At 45.5% G+C, this 21,903-nt stretch overlaps 1 protein-coding gene across 1 annotated transcript in view; it reads left to right on the forward strand.

The window, feature by feature from the left end:
• The first annotated feature begins 873 nt into the window (after window positions 1-873).
• NBEAL2 (neurobeachin like 2) overlaps window positions 874-21,903 on the forward strand; it is a 102,023-nt gene continuing 80,993 nt past the window's right edge. Inside the window, 6 exon segments of the mRNA XM_078152446.1 lie at window positions 874-1,051; window positions 6,321-6,409; window positions 7,263-7,412; window positions 9,437-9,518; window positions 10,501-10,628; window positions 12,670-12,752. Coding sequence (XP_078008572.1) covers window positions 983-1,051; window positions 6,321-6,409; window positions 7,263-7,412; window positions 9,437-9,518; window positions 10,501-10,628; window positions 12,670-12,752 — 601 coding nt within the window. The 5' untranslated portion in view covers window positions 874-982.

Consider the following 21,903-nt stretch of genomic DNA (forward strand, 5'->3'; position numbering starts at 1 on the left):
CCTTCTCCAGTTCATCTTACAGATGAGGAAACTGAGGCAAACAGGGTTAAATGATTTGCTCAAGGTCACACAGCTGGTAAGTGTCTGAGGCTGGATTTGAACTCAGGTCTCCCTGACTCAAGGCCCAGGGCTCTATCCACTGCGCCACCTAGCTGGAAGGGACTTAAAATCAAAGAATCCCATTGAGAGATGGAAGGGAACTTCAAGGTCATCTAGTCCAACTCCCACATTTTACGGTTGAGAAAACTGGCGCCAAGAGAAGTTGATTGACTTGTCCAGATTCATCCAGGTAGATAACGGCAGAGTCAGAATTTGAACCCAGGTCCCCGTCTTCAATTTCATGTCCAGCAATGTACCATATTGCCTCTCTTTGGAGATTGCTTGGCCCGCCTTCCTCATTTTAGAGCTGAATCAATTTAAACTCAGAGGTTCATTGACTTGCTGAACAATAGTCAACAGCAGAGACTGCCTCTTTCCATATTTTCACCCCTCTTTTGAGGCCCTCCCTTCAGCCCATAGATTCTCTGCTTTATCTGTGACTCCCCCTAAAGACCCTGTGATGATCAGGACGCTTATGTCCCCCTCCCACACAGATCCTCAGACAGGGCAATACACGGCATGTTGGGAAAAAGGAAAGGGAAGGAGGAGGCCACCCCCTGAGCTTCACAGTTTGGGGAGGCCTGTTCCTAAGTGCACCCTCTTCCCTCCTTCCTATACCCTGCGGTCTGGGGCCCCAGCCCCCTCCCCCAGAGAGGAAGCTGACTCTCTCCCCAACCCTGACTCTGCGTTTCCTGCCACCAGCTCGGTGAGGGCGGGGGCTGGCGGGGTGTTGGGGGGTGGTAGCGGGGATATGAGGCCTGCGTGTGTGAAATTTGCTTCCCCTTTGCACAAGACTTGATCTCCTCTCAGAGCCAGTACCCCACTCTCCCATTCTTCTCACCCTCCCTTTCTGGCTCCTACCCCAGTGCTCAGCCTCTGCCTCATGGACACTTCTCAGAGCCACTGGTACCTACCCCACTCCATGGAGCCGGCCTGGGGGATGGGGGTCCAGGTAACTCTGGGGACAGCGGCAGAGATAGGGATGGCTTGGTGGGCAGAGGTTTCTCAGGTCAGCAGAAGGGGATGGGCTCTAGGAGTCTTCATGCAGGTGGGTAGGAAGGAGGTTAGGGGTTCAGGTAGAGCATATGGTTCTGGCAGTCCTGGATCTCTGAGTATCATTCAGCCAACAACCACTGGCTTGGACTCTGTCAATGTGTGAACTGCCTGGCGAAATTAAAAAGGGGGAGTGGACGCTGCCATGGGGCGAGGAAGGAGATAGGGGGACCCGTTGTATCTTCAGTGTATACTTTGGGTGTGTATGTCCATGCACGAGAACCTGCGTCTATGTCTGTGTCTGTGCAGACGTTTCTGTGTACATCTGTGTGTTTGAGTGAATCTCTTTGAGGGTACCTACCTGCAAGATCTGTGTCTGTATGGCTGTCTGTTTGTACCCGTGAATGTCATTGTGTGTGTCTCTGTGACTATGCTCTCTGGATGGATGCATTTATCTGAACATCTCCAGGTATCACAGTGGAAGTTATTGCCTGTGGGCTACATAAGTATGTGTTCCATTTCATAGGGATCGTAGGGTTTCAGAGGGTGAAGGGGACTTAGGGACTACTGAGTCCAACCCCTCCCTTTACAGAGGAGGAAACTGAAGCCAGGAGAGAGGAAGCACTCATACCACCTGCTCCTTCCCAATAGCAAAGCAGAGCAGAGCCTGAGTTGTGCAAGGGGAGCCCATAAGCTGTAAACGCAAGATGCCACAACTACAGGCACACGCCCTGGCACGGGCTCATGGGGGCATCTGTGTCGACAGACTGTGCACACATACTTATATATATGATCTCCACATATTGCTGTGTGTCTGCATACATGCATGGAGAAATTCAGCATCACCCTCAGAGTTGACCTTCCTGTATGTAGCACTCCAGAGTTTATGAGTGGAGCTTAGGATCATAGTCTCAGAGTACATCTCGATCATTGGTTTTCAAAGTGTGGTCCTGGGACCCCCAGGGGTCCCTGAGGCCCTTTCAGGGGCCCAACATGTAAATATCAATAGATATAATCCACAAAAACAAAAATTCTTTGCAGAGGGGACCATCAATAATTTTAAAGACTATGAAGGGGTCTTGAGACACAAAACTTTGAGTCATGCTGGGCTTGAGCGAGGGTTCTTAACCTGGGATTGGTGAATTTGATTTTCTCATATTTTAATGGCTATTTCAATCTAATTGATCTTCTTTGTAATCCTGGGGATTTTATCTTATGCATTTAAAAACATGCTTCTGAAAAGGGGCTTTTGATAGCCTTCGCTAGACACTGCCCAAGGGGTCCAGGACACAAACTAGATTAAGAAGTCCTGATCTAGATGGTCCAATCCTGTCTTTTTATAGATGAGGAAACTAAGTCTCATAGGAAATAAAAAGTGACTCATGTAAGACCACTCTGCTGGAAAGTGACAAAGCAGATTCACACCCAGGTCCTCTGACTCCCAAACAGATGTTCTTTCCACTACACCAGGTTCTTTAGGTACCCTATAATGTAAGGAGTAAAAGTATTATTATTATTATTATACTTTTTTATGGGTAAGGAAAATGAGGCTGGGGGTTGGGGGTTCCCCAGCTGGTAGTTAGTGGGGCAACCAAGATTCAAACCCTTTCTGTTTCCTGGCAGGTGCTTCTTCACATGCAGGCAAATGCAGAAATGTATGCACAAGGTGAAGGGGTGGGTAAACAGGACATATCCATACTTACCTTCACCAGCCTATCTCGCTCAGAACCTCACGTTCTCACCCACACTTGTGTTCTCTCTTCCTTTGTCAATGGATTTGCACTTCTTCCTTCTCAAAGAGACCACTCCTCCAGCTCTGTTGCCACAGTGGATCACAGGAATTGGTCCAGCTTTGGCCATGGGATGTACCCCAGCAGCAGTTCCTGGTCCTTTCTGTCTCAGGGCCCATCCTTCCTAACTCCTTTCACCCTTACTGAGCCTCTGCCCAGTAGAGGTATCCCTCTTAGCAGCTATGCCACCCCTGCCCCCTATGTTTATTCATTCTGCCTTGGGGCTTTGTCATTAACACATAGGTGGAGCCTTGAGTGACTATGAAGAGCCACATTTGGGGTCATGTGGCTGGGTAGAGCTGCTCTTCATTGATCTACATGTATTCATTCATTCATTCATTCATTCATTCGTTCATGGGCAGCTAGGTGGCACAGTGGATAAAGCAAAACCCTGCATTCAGGAGGACCTAAGTTCAAATCTGGCCTCAGACACATGATCCTCACTAGCCGTGTGACCCTGGGCAAGTCACTTAACCTCGACTGCCTCACACACACACACACACAAAAAAAAGAGGTAGCTCTCTTTATTCATTCATTCTAAATAATCTGTCTATATGGATGCCCTCAACTACTTTGTGACTTTGAGATCTCTGTTCTGGTCCAATACTTACCCCGCTGACTCTGAACATCTGGACTCCTAGATCCCTGCATGGCTCTGCTTTGGACTTCTCTTTGGAGGATGCTGAGGGAGAGATGTATTGAGACGGAGTTCCTAGCCTGGTTAGGCATTGCACTGTTTCCAGACTCCCACATATGCAAAGATAACATATGGCATAAAACTGTTGAGAATGGGCCCTGGAATGGAATCTGGAATCAGGAAATCTTGCTTGGAGTCTCTCTCTCTCTGCCACTTGCTAGCTTTGTGACCTTGGGCAAATAACTTCCCTTCCTCATCTGTAAAATGGGGAGATAACTGTCTTGCATTTTCCACCTCTTGGGGTAGTAAGGATCAAGCATAATGATGTAGACAAAGGGGGAGCTTTTAGTAAACCGTAAAGTGTTAGAGAGATGTGTGGTCTGTGCCAGAAGAGGTGTTACAGGCCCTAAGGAGTAGAGTTCTTGGCTGACATGGCTGGGGAATGCTTCCTGGAGCAGAGAGAGTCTGGGCTGGGCACTGAGGGATTTGATAGGATTTGGAGACAAGTGCAGTGGTGTCAAATTCAAATAGAAACAAGAGCCATTCATTGGTACAAAAAAGGATCTTTGTGGGCTGGTTTTAAAATGTAATGTTATCTATGTTTTGTTATAATTTTATTTATTTTCTTGAATATTTCCCAGTTACATTTTAATGTGGTATTAATTGGAACAAAAGGATCTCAGTTTTAAAATGTAATGTTATCTATATTTTATTATTTTTATTTATTTTGTTAAATATTTCCCAGTTACATTTTAATCTGGTTCACATTTGGGGTAGTGTTTTTGATATCTCTGGTGTAATGGAAAGAGAGTGGTGGTCTTAAGTTAGGACACCTGGTTTCAAATTTCAGCTCTGATACTTCCTAGATTTGAGATTCTGGGCAGGTCAATTAACCTTTCTAAGGCCCAGTATTGTCCTCTATAAATGGAGCTAACAATCCTCACACTACTTACCTTAACAAGGTTGTTGGGAGAATTATGCATAGTAAATTTTGGAATACTGTGGAAATGGAATGATTATTGTTGTGGGGGGAGGGGAGTCTAGAAGTAGGCATATACCCAGCAGTGGGTACACTGCCATGTACCTCCACCCTGTGACTTTGAGATCTCTATTCTGGTCCAACACTTACCCCATACTGACCCTGAACATCTGGACTCCTGCATGGAGACTTGGGGTCTGGGGTCCATTTATTAAGGGGATTTGTTCTGTGAAGTTTGGATTCAGTCCAGGGGCTATGCTTGAGGACCTAGAAGGTCACATGTGGCCTTGAGGCCCCAGATTCCCCACCCCTGCAAAGGTCTTAAATGCCTGGATAAGGAGGCAGAACTTTATCCCATAGGCCATAGGGAATCACTGAAGGTGTTTGAGCAGGGGAGGAATCAGAGCCTTGCTTTAAGAAGAACAGACTGGTACTGTATGCAAGATGAATTAGGGAGTGGTGGAGGAGGACCTGGGACTGAGATTAACTTGAAGCTGAAAACTATGGCACCTGGACAGGTAGAAGACAAAAGTCCCTAGGGGGCAGGTGAAACCTCACCTTACTTGGATATAGAGGACTCCTCCTCTGTCTAAACAATTCAATCTCTGCCTTCAAGGAGCTTACATTCTATTAGGGGACACAATATTTACACATATAAATACAATATTAAGAGTATTTCCCATTACTTTTTTAATTATTAATTAGTTAATTTATTTTTAGTTTTCCACATTCACTTCCACAAGATTTTGAGTTCCAAATTTTCTCCCAATCTCTCCCTTCCCCCCATCCCATGATGGCATACATTCCCATCTGTGGGTGCATTCCGATTACCCCTTCCCCCAATCTGCCCTCCCTTCTATCACCCCCCCATACCCTTCCCCTTCTATTTTCCTGTAGGGTAAGATAGATTTCTATACCCCATTGCCTGTGTATCTTATTTCCCAGTTGCATGTAAAAACAATTTTTAACATTCATTTTTAAAACTTTGAGTTCCAAATTTTCTCCCTTCCTCCCTCCCCACCCACCCTCATTGAGAAGGCAAGCAATTCTATATAGGTTATGCATGTGTAGTCATGCAAAACACTTCCATAATAATCATGCTGTGAAAGACTAGCTATATTTCCCTCCATCCTATCCCACCCCTTGTTTATTCTATTCTCTCCTTTGACTTTGTCCCTTATCAAAAGTGTTTGCTTCTGATTACCCCCTCCTCCAATCTTCCCTCCTTTCTTTTATTCCCCCTACTAGTATTCCCTTCTTCCCTATTTTCCTGTAGGGTAAGATTAATTTCCATACCCAGTTGAGTGTCTGTTATTCCCTCCTGAAGCCAAATCTGATGTATCTCCCATTTCTGATGTGCTTTTACAATAGTAATAATAATAATAATGACTTTAAAAAAATAATCATGGACAGCTAGGTGGCTCAGTGGGCAGTATGGTAGCCCTGGAGTCAGGAGAACCAGAGTTCAAACACTTACTAGCTATGTGACCCTGGGCAAGTCACTTAGCCCTTATTGCCTCAAAAATTAAATCCCCATTTCTTTTTTTTTCTTTCCCCACAATATTCCTATATTATATAAAGTAGCATTTTTTGCCTCATTTTACAGGTGAGGACACTGAGGCAGTGTTCATTCCCGTGGTCCCTTAGCTAGTTAGTGACTGTTAGGATTTGAACCCAGGTGTTTTTTACCCTAAATTTGGTGCTCTTGCTACTACTATACCATGAACAGGCCTGGTCAATAGGAGAGCCTGGGGCATCTGGTGCCTGTATTTTGCCCTCCAACAGAAACCTCACCAAGTCCTGGGCCTTGTGTTTCTTGCAGAAAGACCTGAGCTACCTGCACCAGTGGCTGGAAGCATTCGTCACCAGCTTTGAGAAGGTCATTGCGGTGCATTCTCTGGAGCCTCGAAGGTGAAGGGTGGGGGGAATCAAGGGGAATAAGGGGCCCAGGGCATGGACCCGTCCCTGCACCTATCCCCAATCCAGGTTCCACCTAAGTGTGGCTGGGAGTGACTGGGTAGAGTGATGAGCTGCGGGAGATTCCCACAAACATATGGAAGCAGTATAAACAGAAACACACACAAAAGCGTGTTCCCCCAGCTAAGACTTGACCTTCCTGACCTTTCCCACCCCGCCATGTTCTCCGCCATGCTACCCAACCTTGGCTGTCCTCCCCTGGGGTTTTGTTTTCTCTCTGCCTTCCAAGTCAACAGCTAACTTGTATTAAGGGGAAAAGATTAGAGGAGAACCTTCTACCTTTCTAGACAACTAGGTGATATAGTGTTTAGAGTGCTGAGCCAGGAGTCAGGAAGACCTGAGTTCAAATCCAGCTTCAGACACTTACTAGATGTGTAACCCTAGTAGGCAAGTCACTTAATCTCTATTAGCCACAATTAACTCTACTGTAAAAAAATAAGGATAATAACAGCACCTATCATTCAGGTTTGCTGTGAGGATCAAATGAGGTAAAAGGATTTAGCATAGTACCTGGCACTATAGTAAGCACTATAGAAATGCTAGGTTTTATTTAGTATTACTATTATTGTTACTAGTATCATTACTGCTCTACATCCTCTCAGGGCCTTCCTTCAGCTCCTGTTCCCCTGGGGAGAGGCTCTAACAGAGAGACTAACCAGCTGGGGTAGAGAGGAGGGTGACTTCAGGTGGGGCAGGTGGGTTTGCCCTTGTTAGTAGAGACCCTGGGGATGGAGATTGGAAGGAGACAGCGAAGTTCTCTGTGAGTGATCCCTTTTTTCCACCCCAGGCCAGAAGAGGCTACGTCAGAGATTCCCCGCCTGCCCCAGAACGTGCTGCAGGTCCTGGGGCAGCAGCTGGGGCTATGTGCCGAGTGCCTGGGGGAGGCCAACCTGACTCAAGCCCTGCTTCTCCTCAAGTTCTTCATCATTATCTGCAGGTAGGCACACCTGGGTGTTGGGATAGAAGGAAGAGAGAGATGCCAGGGCAGGGGTGCCATGTTGGAGACTTTGTTTTCCTTTCTTTAACATAGAGATATTTGTCCAATTAAACTAGATGGCCTCAAGAACCACTTCAGGCCCTAACTTTGTATGCCATCTAGTTCTGACATTCTTTGAAGTTTCATTATGTCTGCTGTTTGACCGTGGCTAAGCCATTCCTCAACCTGAGCCTCAGTTTCCTTATCTAAAGTGGGAGAAGAGGTTGGATGTGATGATCTCTAAGGCTTTTTCCAGCTCAAACATTCTGAGATTCTGGGGTGGAAAGGTCACCTCTTTGGTTTTTTCTTTTCTGTTCCTTGAGTGGGGGGCTCATCTTCTCACTTCACCCCTAGTGTTGGCTGCTTCTTGCATCAGAACCTTTCCTTCCTAGTACCTTGGGGTCCTTCCAGTACAGTTCAGTTCAATAAACATTTATGAGCAGAGCCTGTTGTGTGGGTATGTATGTGTGTCTGCCTGCACATATGAAGACACATGCATGCCCACAATACAACATTGCATAGAACATGCTTAATACAACATAGACCCCAAGCAGAGCCTAGCCTGGGTGCTATCAGCCAAGCCTGAAAAGGTGGGGCTGTGGACCCTACAAAGGTCTTCGGTGAGACAGAGGGGGATCAAGGATGGGGAACAAAATGAGGCCCTCCGTCATCCCTGGGACTTGGTGAGAAGGTGACAGTTAGGACCGTTCCCACTTTTCTAGCACGTTATAGTTTACAGAGCACTTTCTTGAGTTAGTCAGCAAGTATTTATTAAGTTCTTATTCTGTTCTAGATACTGTACTAAGCTCTGGGGATGCAAAGAAAGACAAAACAACCCGTGTTGCTGGATTGTGGAATTGTTGAGTGCATACAGGGAGTAAAGTGTAGAAAGACTGGTAAGGTAGGAAGGACCCAGGTTATGAGAATCTCTGAATGCCAGGGGACTTTCTATTTGGAGGTAACAGAGACACCCCTGGAACTCAGTGAGCAGGCAGAAAGGGGACCGTGGTCAACCTTGATGGCTGAGTGAATGGAGGCTGGATTGGAGAGGAGATACTTGAGCGAGGGAGTTCTGCCATAGTCCAGGGGCAGAGGTGCTGAGAGCCCGAGTTAGTGTTGTGGCTGTATCTACAGAGAAAAGAGGATGTGTGCTAGACGTGTTGTAAAAGTGGAGAGGTGACAAGATTTGACAACAGTTTGGATATCCTGTTTAAAATCGGTCTTATAAGGACTATTGTCTCTGCTCTCTGGAGGAGAAAACTAAGGTCCAGACATGAAGTGGTTTGCCTTAGGTCACGCAGCTGGTCAGTGGCAGAGCTGGGATGTGAACCAGGTCTCCTTGACTCCCAATTCAGGGGTTGTTTCACTGTTCCACATGGCTTCTCTGGGCCAGAGCAGACTGAAGCCCCTATTGCATTCTTGTCCTTGGTATGCCAAGTGGGCCAAGGCTGGTCAGCTCTCGGTGTCTGTCCCCTTCACATCCTACCTCTCCTAATAACCCAGGTTAGGAGATGAGGCGAGGGAGGACTGCCCTAAGTAGCCTCTTTCCTCTCCATTTCTGCCTGTGCCTCGCCTCCTCTCTTTTCCCTTATGCCTGTCTCCCCTGTCACTCTGGAAGATGAGAGGGACTCTATACAGAGGCTACCAGAGGGATTGTGTATGTCTTTATGTCCCTCTGCGTGTATTTGTGTGTGGGGGGGCCAAGCTGGTTTTGTGTCATCACCATGTCATGTCCATTTTTTCCTCTGTGTCCTTTTGTGTGTGTATATGCGTTTCTGTGTTCAGATGTTTCTTTGTACCTGTGTGTAAAAGTCCCGATGGGTTTGTCTGTTGTTTTTATCCTCGTGGACCCAACTACATGCTCATTTTCAAGGGCAGGCCATCCCTGTGTCAGTGTGTGTACTTCAAACCTGGGAGAGCACTCAGGATGTTCACAGGCCTCCCCTTAGAATTCTGATCATCTCCCCTTTCCTCTGTCTTTGCAGGAACCTAGAGAACGTCCAGGCAGAGAACACTCCCATCTTCATTCCCCCGGTGATGATGATGCTGGGGGCCTGCAGCGCAGAGGTGAGGCCTTCTGGGGAGAGGCTGGGGCTGGGAGCCGGGAGGGCCCTTCCCTGTGCTGTGGGACTTCAGATGATCAGCTTCTGCCGGCTCTTTGTAGGTGTCTTCTCTCTACTGGCCTGGTGTTCATTAAGAGGAGTGGGGAGTCCTTGAGACTGGACCTTTTCCAAACCTAGAGCCCTCGCTATTCAGGAGGGCAAACACAGCTGAGGGGACCACTCAGGGTATCATAGCTGCTTGGTTGTGAGTGTGTGCCTTTAAGAATGTATATAAGGGGGGCAGCTAGGTGGTGCAGTGGATGGAGCACCAGCCCTGAAGTCAGGAGGACCTGAGTTCAAATCTGGCCTCAGACCAAACACTTGGCACTTACTAGCTGTGTGACCCTGGGCAAGTCACTTAACCCTAATTGCCTAAAAAAAAAAAGAATGTATATGGGGGCAGTGAGCACCGACTGGATGGAGCACTGGCCCTGGAGTTAGGAGGACCTGAGTTTAAGTTTGACCTCAGACACTTGCCAGTTGAGTGACCCTAGGCAAGTCACTTAACCTTGATTTACTTAAAAAAAAAAGTATATGTGCTTGAGTGTTGGTAGTGGTTGTAAATCATTAAACATCTGCATTGGTAGAGAGTGTCCTCTCTCTGGAAATTCCTCATACTGATTAAATCACAGATCTTGTCCCCAAAAATATGCCATTGCATGATTATGGATGTTGTACGTGTGTGTCTCTGAAAGTTCCTAAATGTGCTGGGGCCTGAAAACCACAGCTAGTGCTGGTTTCACGATCCCTGTGCTCAGCCCGGTGCTGAGCTGTGCAGGGGAGCAGTGGGAGCTCCCAGTCCATTTGTGAAGACCAGCCTTATAGAGAGTACAGCACCCCAAGGCTGCTTGGTGACCTTGCGTGGTTCAGTTCAGTGGGACTCTGTTGCTCTCCTGATTCCCTCTTTGACTTCCTAATCCTCCCTTCCCTCTCTCTTCCATTTCCAGCTAAAGAGAGGTGCCCCGGCCCCTGACAGACCCTGCAGGTCTCAGCTGGAAAGTGTGGCCCTTCATGCCCTCCATCTTCTGGAGTGCCTTTTCGATCCCTATCAGACCTGGAGACGGCAGCTGAGTGGGTGAGACTGACCGGGCAGGGTGGGAAGGCCATGGAGGGACTCACAGTATATATGTGGGGGGGGGGCGGGTAGGGGGGGATAGGGCCAAAGAACTGTGATTATGCCAATGAGAAAGCAAAAAAAAAAAATCAACCCTCCCAATCCCACCTAATTCCATCTTGTGCCCAGCACAGTACTGGGCCCTTGGGGGGAGGTGGGGTGGAAGGTTGATGAGATACAAGGAGAACACAGTATCTTAGTCTTCAGGGAATACCAGCTCTGCCTGGGGACACTGGACAGGTAGAGAAAACCAATGATAACCGGATACTGGCTAAAGAGGGACTAGAGACACCCACCAAGTCCTAAAAGAACTCAGAGAAGGGAGGGTCACTGTGGCCTGAGTCAGATGGGGGAGGCCCTTTCTCTAGAGGAAGGGGTGGGATTTGACTAAGGCCTTAAGCTACATGAGGACGGGGACCATGTGCCTTACCATATTTAGAGGATATTCTTGGTCAGGTGTGTGGGGTGAACTGGAAGGCCTCTGAGGTTCTTCCCCATGCTGAGATTCTTCGATCTGTTCATTCATAGGCTCTAGAACAAGGAAGGACCTTAGGGGACCTCTAATCTAACCCCCTTATTTTATGCATGGGCCCAGAGTGGTTACTGTGACTTACTCCAGGTCACGTAGATATTAAGTATCATCCACTCAATTGTTAAAGCAAAACAAAACATTTATTAGGTACCTGCTACATACCAAATATTGCTCAGCACTGGGGGAAGCACAAAGTTTAGCTGAGACACAGTCCCTGCTTCCATGGAGATCACAGAGGGGATAAGACACAAACAACACGGATAACCATCACATGCGATTATTACAGGATAAGTTAGTTAATATTGAGAGAGCAGCAAAGCCTTATTTGAGGTCTGAAGGGGAATGCTGTGATAGGCTGGGGAATGATTGAGCAGGCTTCCTGGAGAAGGGTGTCTTCTGAGATAGGCTTTAGAATCTCTCTAGAAATGTGGCAGGTGAAAGTGGGGAGGGAAGACATTTTGGACACAAAACAGCCTGGGCAAGAAAGCACAGAGGTTGCATGTTTGGGAGAAAGTTTAGTTTGGCCGGAGTATAGGGTATATGGATTGAACTTTAGCTTTGCCTGGGAGCCCACAGATGTTTGAGCAAATTCCAGGAAGATTCCACCAAGCCGACTTGAGATCAAGTGGGTTAGACTGGCGGTGGTTTAGTTTAGTTTGTGAGAGGAAGAAGACATGGGATACTGTTGCAATCATCTTAGAGGGGCAGGAAGGAAGACCTTGGTAACCACCTTAGAACTAAGGCAGTGCAGTGCGCACAGTAAGCACTTAAGAGGTGTTGATTAGATGACTTGCTGACTTACTGCCTGGTTGGAAAGGAAGGCCTTCTGGGCAAGTGGAATGGTGTCAGCCAAGGTCTGATGTGGAAAATAAGCATGGTATGGTTAGTGAACAGTGAGGCAAGGAGTTCACCAGTCTGATGAAAGTAGAATATACACATGGAGGGAGGTTACTGGAAGCCTTGAATCCCGGGGTGAGGAGTTTTACTTCCAGGGTGTGGCCTTGGGGAGTTACAGATCATGAGTAAGGATAGGATATGTGGCACTTATGCCTTTGTGAGGACTTTTCTCTCTTTTTCTGAGGGTAGGAGTAGAGAAGGTGTGATAGCTATTTGTTGTAAAGTGAGACGTTAAGCCGTGTTCTGGAGGGTCAGTACTCAGTCATCACCCCTACCCCTTCAGATTTCAGTGGGTCTCCTGGAGTTGACGGTTTCTTAGGGGGGTTTTCCAAGGAGGAGTAATCACTGGCCCTTGGAAGAGAGTCTGGCTGGAGGACCTGCCTGGGCATTTAGTTCTGTGGCCCTCCTGGGTGGTGGTGGGGCGCAGATATTTGAGGACAGACCAAAGGTACAGGAAATCAGGGGTGCCGGGCAGGCAGGCAGTGTTCTGAGGAGCCCTCAGCACCTTCTCTGCCCTCTCCCCTTCTCCCAACTCCCAGCCTCAGGGGCTTCTTCCTTCCTCCCTTTCTTTAGTGAAGTCGTGAGCCCCAAGGAGAAAAGCAAGTACAAGTTTGCTCCAGCAGCTCTGCCAAAGGACTTCAGCACTTTCTTTCAAGGTGAGTCCAGCGCTGTTTTCCTAGTCTCCTCTGCTGGTGAGAAGGCATCTAGTGGTGCAGTAGCTAGCTCTCTTAAGTCCAAAGTCGGGAAGACCCAAGTTCAAATGTGGCCTGAATCACTTATAAGCTGTGACCTTGGGCAAGTCACTTAACTTCTGTCTGTCTCAATTTCTTTGACGGTAAAATGGGAATAACAATAGTAACCTACTTCCCAGGGCTGTTGTGAAGATCAAATGCGGTAATATTTGCAAACTGCTTAGCACAATGGTGCTACACGTATATTATTATACATTATCATGCATAATGGTCCCTTAATGAATGCTTGTTCCATTCTCCTTCTCCCTTCTGTTTATCCTTTCAGTTACTCATTTAGTCAGTCATTCAGCAGTCAGTTGGTCATTTAATAAGGTTATGGGCTTTGAAACTGGAACTACTCGAGACCCTTGAGTCTAACCCCCTCATTTTACAGAGGAGGAAACTAAGACCCAGAAACTCAGGCTGTGCGTGTGTGTGTGTGTGTGTGTGTGTGTGTGTGTGTGTGTGTGTGTGTGTGTGTGAAAATGTCATCTCATTCAATCTGCACAACAGCCCTGGGAGGTAGGTGCTATTATTATCTCACTTTACATTTGAGGAAACTGAGGCAGAGGTTAAGTGACTTGCCCAAGGTGACACAGCTAGTTAGGAAGGGGAAGTGATTTGCCAAGGGATTTCCTATAGATAGGAAGTGGCAGAGTCAGGATTTGAACTCGAGTCCCTTGACTCCAAATCTGGTACTTTTGCCCCTTGCAATACTGTGGTCATACAATCATCTTAATCTGTAGGAATAATTGCACTGATAATGGAAATGTTTTACATGATTATACATGTATAACCTATATCTGATTGCTTACCATCTCTGGGAGGGAGAAGGGAAGAAGGGAGGGAGGGACAGAATTTGGAACTCAAAACTTTTTTTTAAAAAAGCCCAAATGTTTAAAAATTGTTTTAACATGCAATGGGGTGGGGGGGAATAAAATGTGTGTGTATGTAAATTGCATTAATAACTGAACTTTCTGTGGCATTGGGAGGTTTACAGTGTGCTTTTCCTCCTGTCCTCCCTGTGAGACAGGAAGTTGAAGTGTGATATTCCCCATTTTGCCATTGAGGAAGCTGGCGAAGAGGAAGTTACATGTCCGTGGTCAAGTCATGGCAGATAAGAGCCAGAACTGTCTTTGGAACCCAGGTCATAGAATTATAGAATCTCAGACTTGGAAGGGCACTCAGAGGTCACTGCCCTCACACTTTATAAAATGCTTCAAGTACTTTACAAAGGGTTTTCCTCCCAACAACCCTGTGAGCTAGGTAGTGTGAGCAGTATTAGCCCCATTTTACAGGTGAGGAAATTGAGACCTAGAGAGGGGAAATGGCTGGATGTCTTTCATTCCAACTTCTACCTGAGTCAGCCAATCAACAAGCATCTGTTAAATGCCTACTGTGAGCCAGGTGCTGGTCATGTGAAAGGAGTAGTGAAACAGTTGCTGCCCTCAGAGAGCTTATACTCAGTTGGGGGAGACCACATGCACACATACAAGTCCATGCAAAATTAATACAAGATTTGGGGGACAGGAAGAGGCAACTGGGGGATCAGAAAAGGGTAGACATAGAAGGTGGTATTTAGCTTGAGTTTTAAGGGAAGTCTAGGATTCTGTGAAGTGGAGGGGAAGAGTAAGTGTCTTCTAGGCGTGAGGGACAGCCAGTGCAAAGGCATGGAGGTGAGAGATGAGTATCGTGTAAAGAATAGCAAGAAGGCTAGTCATTTTGACTTGAGCACAGAGTGTATAAAGGGAAGTAATATATGATAAGGCCAGAGAGTTTGGGACTGGCTTGTGAAAGGCTTTAAATGCTGAATGGAGGAGTTTATATTTGATCCTAGAGGCCAGAGGGGACCACTAGTGTATTGGGGGAGGACAGCATGGTCAGACCTATCCATCAGGAAAATTGCATTGGCAGCTGTGTGGAGGATGGATTGGAGCAGGGAGAGGCATGAGGCACGAGACCAGTTGGAAGACTGTTGTAGTAGAGTAGTCCCTGCAAGAGGTGATGAGGCCCTTAACCAGGATGTGGAGAGAAGGGGGCATAGATGAGAGATGTAGAGAGAGAAATGATAAAATTTGGCAACAGATTAGCTGCGTGGGATGAGTGCAAATGAGGAATCAGGGACAACAGCAAGGTCGCAGACCTCATGATGCAAATGACATCCATGACAAATGGTCATCTGGTCTCTATTTGGAGGCTTCCAGTGACAGTAAACTGCTTCTCAAGGCACTTTCATTGACATTTGCAGAGCTCTGTGTTTGAAAGTTTTTCCTTATATTCCAATAAAATCTCCTCTGTAACCCTCTCCCTCCCCCCAATGACATTTTTCCTTTTGTTTATCTTCCTGTTAAGTTGTGTTCAACTCAGAAAGAGAGGAACATTGAAGTCTCCTACTGTTTCTGTCTTACTGTCTGTGCCTCATTTATTTATTTATTTGTTTGTTTATTTATTTATTTATTTATTTATTTATTTATTTCGGCGAGGCAGTTGGGATTAAGTGTCTTGCCCAGGGTCATAGAGCTAGTGAGTATCACGTGTCTTGAGTTCAGATTTGAACTCAGGTCCTCCTGACTCCAGGGCTGGAGCTCTGTCTACTGCACCACCTAACTGCCCCCAATCTGTCTTTTTGCAGTTTAGTTAATTTTTCCTTTATAGCTTTACATGCTATGCCATTTGGTGCATATGAGTTTAATATTCAAATTGATTTGTTTTCTGGTTCCTCTAAGAATAATGTTAATTCCTTATTTATCTTTCTGTATGTTATGAATTTTTATTTTTGCTTCATTTGATAGTCAACAAATATTTATTAAGCTCCTACTATATTACAGGGGTAGTAGTCCTGGGAACGCAAAGAAAGGCAAAAACAGGCCCCTGTTCCTGTGGAACTCACAGTCTAATGGGAGAGACAAAATGCAGAGAACTACCTACACACAAGAGATTTCTAAAATATGCACAAATATTTGACATGTGCAAATAAGGATAAATTGGAGATGATCTTAGAGGGGAGCCATTAGCATTAAGGGGGATCAGGAAAGACTTCTTTTTTCTTTTTTTTCCTTAGGCAGTTGGGGTTAAGTGACTTGCCCAGGGTCACACAGCTAGTGTCAAGTGTTTGATCTGAGGCTAGATTTGAACTCAGGTCCTTCTGACCTCAGGGCCAGTGCTCTATTCACTGCACCACCTAGCTGGGATGCAAGTTAAGGAAGCCAGCAATGGAGCTGAGGGGGATAGAGTTCTAGGCATGGAGGGTAGCCAGTAAAAACCCCTAGAGCTGAGTGATGGAGTGAATTAGGCAGTGAACAGCAAGGAAGCCAGTGTCCCTAGATCACAAGAGTGCGTGGAAGTGTCTAAGGTGTAAGAACACTGGAGAGGTAAGAGTAGACCAGTCTATGAAGGGTTTGAAAAGCCAGGCAGAGATAGCATGATTGCAGCTCCTGCCCCTTTTATATTTCTCTGATGCACAGTAAATTTTGTTCCAGTCTCTCTTTCTGTTTTATCTTTGTTTTTATCTTTGCTTTTTTTTTGAGTGTTTCTAATAAACAACAGATTACGGGGTTGTTTTGTTTTCTTAATCTTTCTGCTACTCTCTTTTTTCCTTTTTTGGGAGGGGATTCTTTAATCCGTTTATATTTAAAATTGTGATAGGTGTATGTTTTCCTCCATTTAAATCTCTAGTATTTTTTTAAAGATTTTTTTTTAATGTTTTAGTTCCTCTTTTAAATCAGACTTTGTCCCTATAATTGGGTGGAGCATAGATTGTATGGGATAAATAAAATAAACTAACATTGGAAAGTTAGGGTGACCCCAGACAGTAGAGGACCTTGAATGCCAGGCAAAGTAGTTTGTATTTTCCTTAAGTCGTGTAGAACCACTGGAGATTTTGCAGCAAAAGTGTTCCATGGTTCAGAGCTATGTATAAAAAAGTAATTTGACAGTGTGAGAGGAGTGGATTAGAGAGGGAGAGAGGTAATGAGACCAATTAGGAGACCGATAAACTATTCTAGACCGATGTTAATGAAGGTCTTAATGAAGGTGGCTTCAGTGGGAATCGGGGTGAGAGCAGTTGCAGAGGTGAGGACTTGCAAACTGACTGAATGTGAAAGGTGAGGTAGAGGGAAGAATCACAGGATCGTAGAGTGAGAAGAGACCACAGGGATTGTCTCGTCCAACACACCTGAACAATGAATCTTTTCTTTACCATTTTTATTGATGTCTTGAATAAAGACAGAGATAGCAAGCTTACCACATTTGCAGGTGACTCAGCTGGGAGGCATCACTAACATCTTAGGGCAAGCAGAAGAGAATAAGCGTTTATATGGCACCAACTATATGCTGGGCATTTTGCCTAGTGCTTTATGAATATTATCTCATTCGATCCTGACCGCCCTGCAAGGCAGGTGCTTTATTATTATCTCCATTTTACAGTTGAAGAAACTGAGTCATGGAAAGTTGAGTGAATGGAGGTACCACAAACAGATGGTCAAATCAAGGAGGAGTACAGCTTTAGAGAGAAAGATAAAAGTCTTGGTCTGGGGTGTTGTTAGAACATTCAGATGGAACTGTTCCTGTGGCAGAGGAAGGAATGGAGCTTGAGAAAAGATTCGAGACTAGAGAGATAGATTTTAGGCAGAGGTGTCTACCTCCCAGGCTGTTGGGAAGTGCTAAGGAAGTCAGAGATGGGAAAGGCTTTTATGTGTAGGAAGAGAGTCCCTGTTGAACCTTCAACTGGAAGCTAGGACCCCTAATCTTCTCGGTCCAATAAAATTATGTTTGACAAGTATTTATTAGGTACTTACCGTGTGCACATCCCTGTACTCTCTCTGTCTTCACCCTACTCATGTCTGTGTTCCTGTTAGCCTTGATATGGTTTCCCAGACTGGAAAGGAAAAGCAGGATATTTGAGAGGGGAGGTTCCTTGAAAGAGAGAGGAAAGATTCCTTGAAAGAGAGAAGGGAGATTCCAGTTACATGTAAGAAGGACAGCTGCAAAGTCAGCACTTGCTGGGGGGTTGGGACTTCCCCACTAACTTCCCTTGTTCATCTCCGGTTCACTGGTGGCCACAGGGGGAATAAAGCAGGGGTGGGAGGGGAGCTTTGCCAAGGGAAAGAGATCGAAAGGAACTGATTCCCTCTTCGTCTACCCTCCCTCATTGATTCAGAAAAAGCAGACACACACATAGAGGGAGGAGAGGGATGTGTGCATATGGACGTGACCTGAACTGGAACAGCTGCATTTTGTCATGCCTGGGAGAAAGAGAGAGTCTGGTCTGTGGGTGTGACAGGAAATTCTATGCTTTCTCATATCCACTTTTCTTTATGAGTCTTTGTCCCTATACCTGGGTTAATATTTGTTTTTGTATGTATGGGGAGGATGGTGTATGTATAGAGGATCATATGTTTTAAACTATATGTGACATTAGAGGCCATTTTGTGCAGCCTTCTCATTTTACAAATAAGGAAACTGAGGCCCAGAGAAGTTAAGGTTACATAGTTAATATGTGGCAGACTGGGATTTGAACCCACGTTCCATGACTCCAAAGCCAGTGTTGCTTTCCTCTGTCCTACATTGTTTTTCTGATGGTTCAGGGCATCTTTATGTGTGTACATACATCTCTCTCTCTCTGTTCTTTCCTATGACCGTGTGTATATAGATAGATAGATAGATAGATAGATAGATATAGATATAGATATATAGATATCCTGTTTGTTTCTTTCTGACTTTGTGTGTGTCCACATACCTGTACATTTTTGTTTCTGTGTTATAGTCTTGTTCTTTTGGGTTTTTTTGTTTTGTTTTGTTTTGTTTTTTAGACATTTGGGGTTAAGTGGCTTGCCTAGGGTCACGCAGCTAGTAAGTGTCAAGTGTTTGTTCTGAGGCCGTATTTGAACTCAGGTCCTCCTGACTTCAGGGCCGGTGCTCTATCCACTGTGCCACCCAGCTGCCCCCTATAGTCTTATTCTTAAGAGTATGTCTCTGTTCTTCAGGGGTGTGTGTGTGTGTGTGTGTGTGTGTGTATGTATAATTCCATTTGGCCCCTTGACTCGGTGTCTTCATGGATGTGTGTATTTGTATGTTGGGTTTTGAGTGTCATTGAATTGTAAGGATTCAGTGGAGAGAGACCTTAGGAACAGGCAAAGGTAGGATAGTAATACCTGCCCCACATATACAGGCAAGTATGATCAACAGTATTACATAATAAATGCCCAGAGGGCATCAAAGTATTAATGCAACCTCCTACCCAGTGCAGGAATCCCTATAAAAACATCTCAGCTGGGACGACCGTCAGCTTCCTCTTGAACACTTCCAGTGACAGAGAGCTTACCACCTGATGAGATCGCCCATGCCAGTTGGAGGAAGCTCTCGTTGCTTTTCTATGAGCAAAGACCTTAATACTGAGCAAAAAGAAAAAAAAAGAAAGAAAAGAGGGCAGCTAGGTGGTGCAGTAGATAGAGCTCTGGCCTTGGAGTCAGGAGGACCTGAGTTCAAATTTGGTCTCAGACGCTTGACACTTACTAGCTGTATGACCCTGTGTGAGTTCAATATGGTCTCAGACACTTGACACTTACTAGCTGTGTGACCCTAGTCACTTAACCCTGACTGCCTTACCAAAAAGCAAAAAAAAATACTGAGCAAAAAGTCATTCTCCCGTAGGTTCCACTTTTAGCTGTGGTTCTACCCTCTGGAACAAAATACAAGTCCACTCTCTCTTCTGAATGAGTCCACATATGTTCTGGTGTTTCAGGTATCTGAACAGTTTGTTTTTATGTCTTTGAAAATGTGCTTCTCTGTGTGTCTGACAATTGTGAAATTGTGCTGCTGCAGGGATTGTACAGAGTTAGGGATTCTTAGCCTTACTTGTGCCAGCCTGGTGAAACTTAAGACCCCTGTCCAGAAGCTGTTCTTAAATGATTGAAAGAAATGCTAACTTTAGTGAAAATAGTGAAGTAATTTTTTTTTCCTTACCCAAATTCTCTGGCCTCTTTGGGGGACCCAGTTTAAAAACTCCTGATCTGGTCCTTCCCTCTTATTATGGAGGGGAGGGACTTGTTCCAAGCCATGGAGGTAGTAAGTAGCAGGATTGGGTTCAATTCCCTCCCTTGACTCCAAAATGCAGTTCATGTAAGCCATGATGCCTGCAGACACATAGGCATTCCTTATAGAGAGTATTTCTTTGTAGGCAGCTCTGTATGTGTGTATACATGCCTATAGGTGCCATATTGGCATGGTATACACACATAGATAGCTGCCATGTTGGGCCCCTTGTTCGCTGCTTATAATCTTCCTGGGGCAGTTTCCAATGATTAATGGCTCTTCAGCTTGAACTGGTCCTAGCAGGATAGTTGAAAGCTACTTCTTTCCTGTGGTCAGGGCCCTGAATCACTTTCCCCTCAAAGCTGCCCTGTAGCCAGCACTACCCTTGACCCCACTTTTCCTGGATTCTTCATGAATGGTGGCAGCATCCCTGCCCAGGATCACTAACTTAGAGCACTTTATTATCAGAACCTTCCTCTTCTCCCTTTCCATCTGACATAGCCCAGAGCCTAGACCTCCTAAGAAAGAAAGCTTAGTCAGGAGATAGCCCATTTCTTCAGGGGGAGAAATTGCAAAATCAGAAAGGGCCGGGATCTGCCTGGGGTCTGAGGATGAGTCTAGGCCTCAGCTCCATCCTAGCTGGGGTTGTTAACATGGGTTCTATGAACTCAGTTTAAAAAAATATTTTGTTAACCGTATTTTCATATGATTGGTTCCCTTTGAGATCCTATGTCTTTTATGCCTTTAGCAATATCATTTTGAGGAGGGACCCGTGAGCTTCCCTAGCTTGCTGCAGGCGTCCGTGATACTAAAAAGGTTAAGAACCCCAATGGGATTGCCAGTTTAGACCTATAAAGGACATTGGCAGTCATCTAACCCAATCCTCTCCTTTTATACTTGGTAACAGTAAAGATGATAATAACTGACATTAATATAGCATTTCCAGGTTTTCAAAGCTTATTCCATTCTTTGTCTTGTTTGATAAAGCCTGTGAGGTAGGTAGTTTGTATATTATTATCCCCACCTTACAGATGAGGAAACTGAGGTTCATAGAGGTTAAGTGACTTGCCTAGGCTACACAGCTAATAAGTATCTGAGGCAGGGAAGCAAATGGTCCCAGTAAAACAAAATTCTGCATTTTTATAAACTCTGAATAAATAGCATTTCAAACCGTATCTCCAGTAACATTTATCGGATTATTTCCACGATTCACTGGGTATTTCCAGCACTTCAGCTTCCTGTTTTGCCATCTCCATTTTAGGCAGAGCTGTTCCCACTCTTATTGGCATCGAGAGCCCTATCTTTCTTTCACTTTGGTGGATGACTTCTCTCCTTTAGTAGCAGAGGCAGTGGTTACTTAGCATTTATTAAGCACTTACTATGTGCCAGGCACGTGCTGAGTGCTAGGAATGCAGATATGAATAGAAAGAGAGACAGTCCCTGCCCCGGAGAACCTTATGCTAAGGGCTCCCCAGTTTGAGATCTGAGGTAAAGGAAAGTGGGCTGGACTTGTGGTCAGAAGAGCTGAATTCTCTTCCTGACTTTGCTACTTATGATCTAGGTGACCTTGGGCAACTCACTTCGTGTGTGTGTGTGTGTGTGTGTATGTGTGTGTGTGTGTGTGTGTGCGTGTGCTTGTGTATGCCCTGAGAGCCACAGTTTAAGAAGGACATTGATAAGGTGGGGAGGGTCCAGAAGAAGACAACCTGGATGGTGAAGGACCTTGTGACCATGTCCCATGAGAATTGGTTAAAAGGACTGGGGAGGTTTAGCCTGGAAAAAAGCCATCTTCAAGTATGTGAAAGGCTATCATGTGGGAAAGAGACTAGAGGACAGAACTGGGAGCTTTGGGTGAGGAGGAACTTCCAAAGATGTAAATAAATAGAGGCAGGATGTCAGGAAAAACCTGCTAATAATTCAAGCTGCCCGGAAGGGCATGGGCTGCCTTAGGAGGTGGGAGATTTCTCTCTTCATCATCTTGCCTCATCTCGATGACCACTGATGTGTTAGGGTGGAGATTTCTTTGGGGTATGGACTGAACAAG

This window comes from Phascolarctos cinereus, unplaced genomic scaffold (genome assembly GCF_003287225.1).
Source record: "Phascolarctos cinereus isolate Bilbo 61053 unplaced genomic scaffold, phaCin_HiC Scaffold_4;HRSCAF=312, whole genome shotgun sequence".
NCBI lineage: Eukaryota > Metazoa > Chordata > Mammalia > Diprotodontia > Phascolarctidae > Phascolarctos > Phascolarctos cinereus.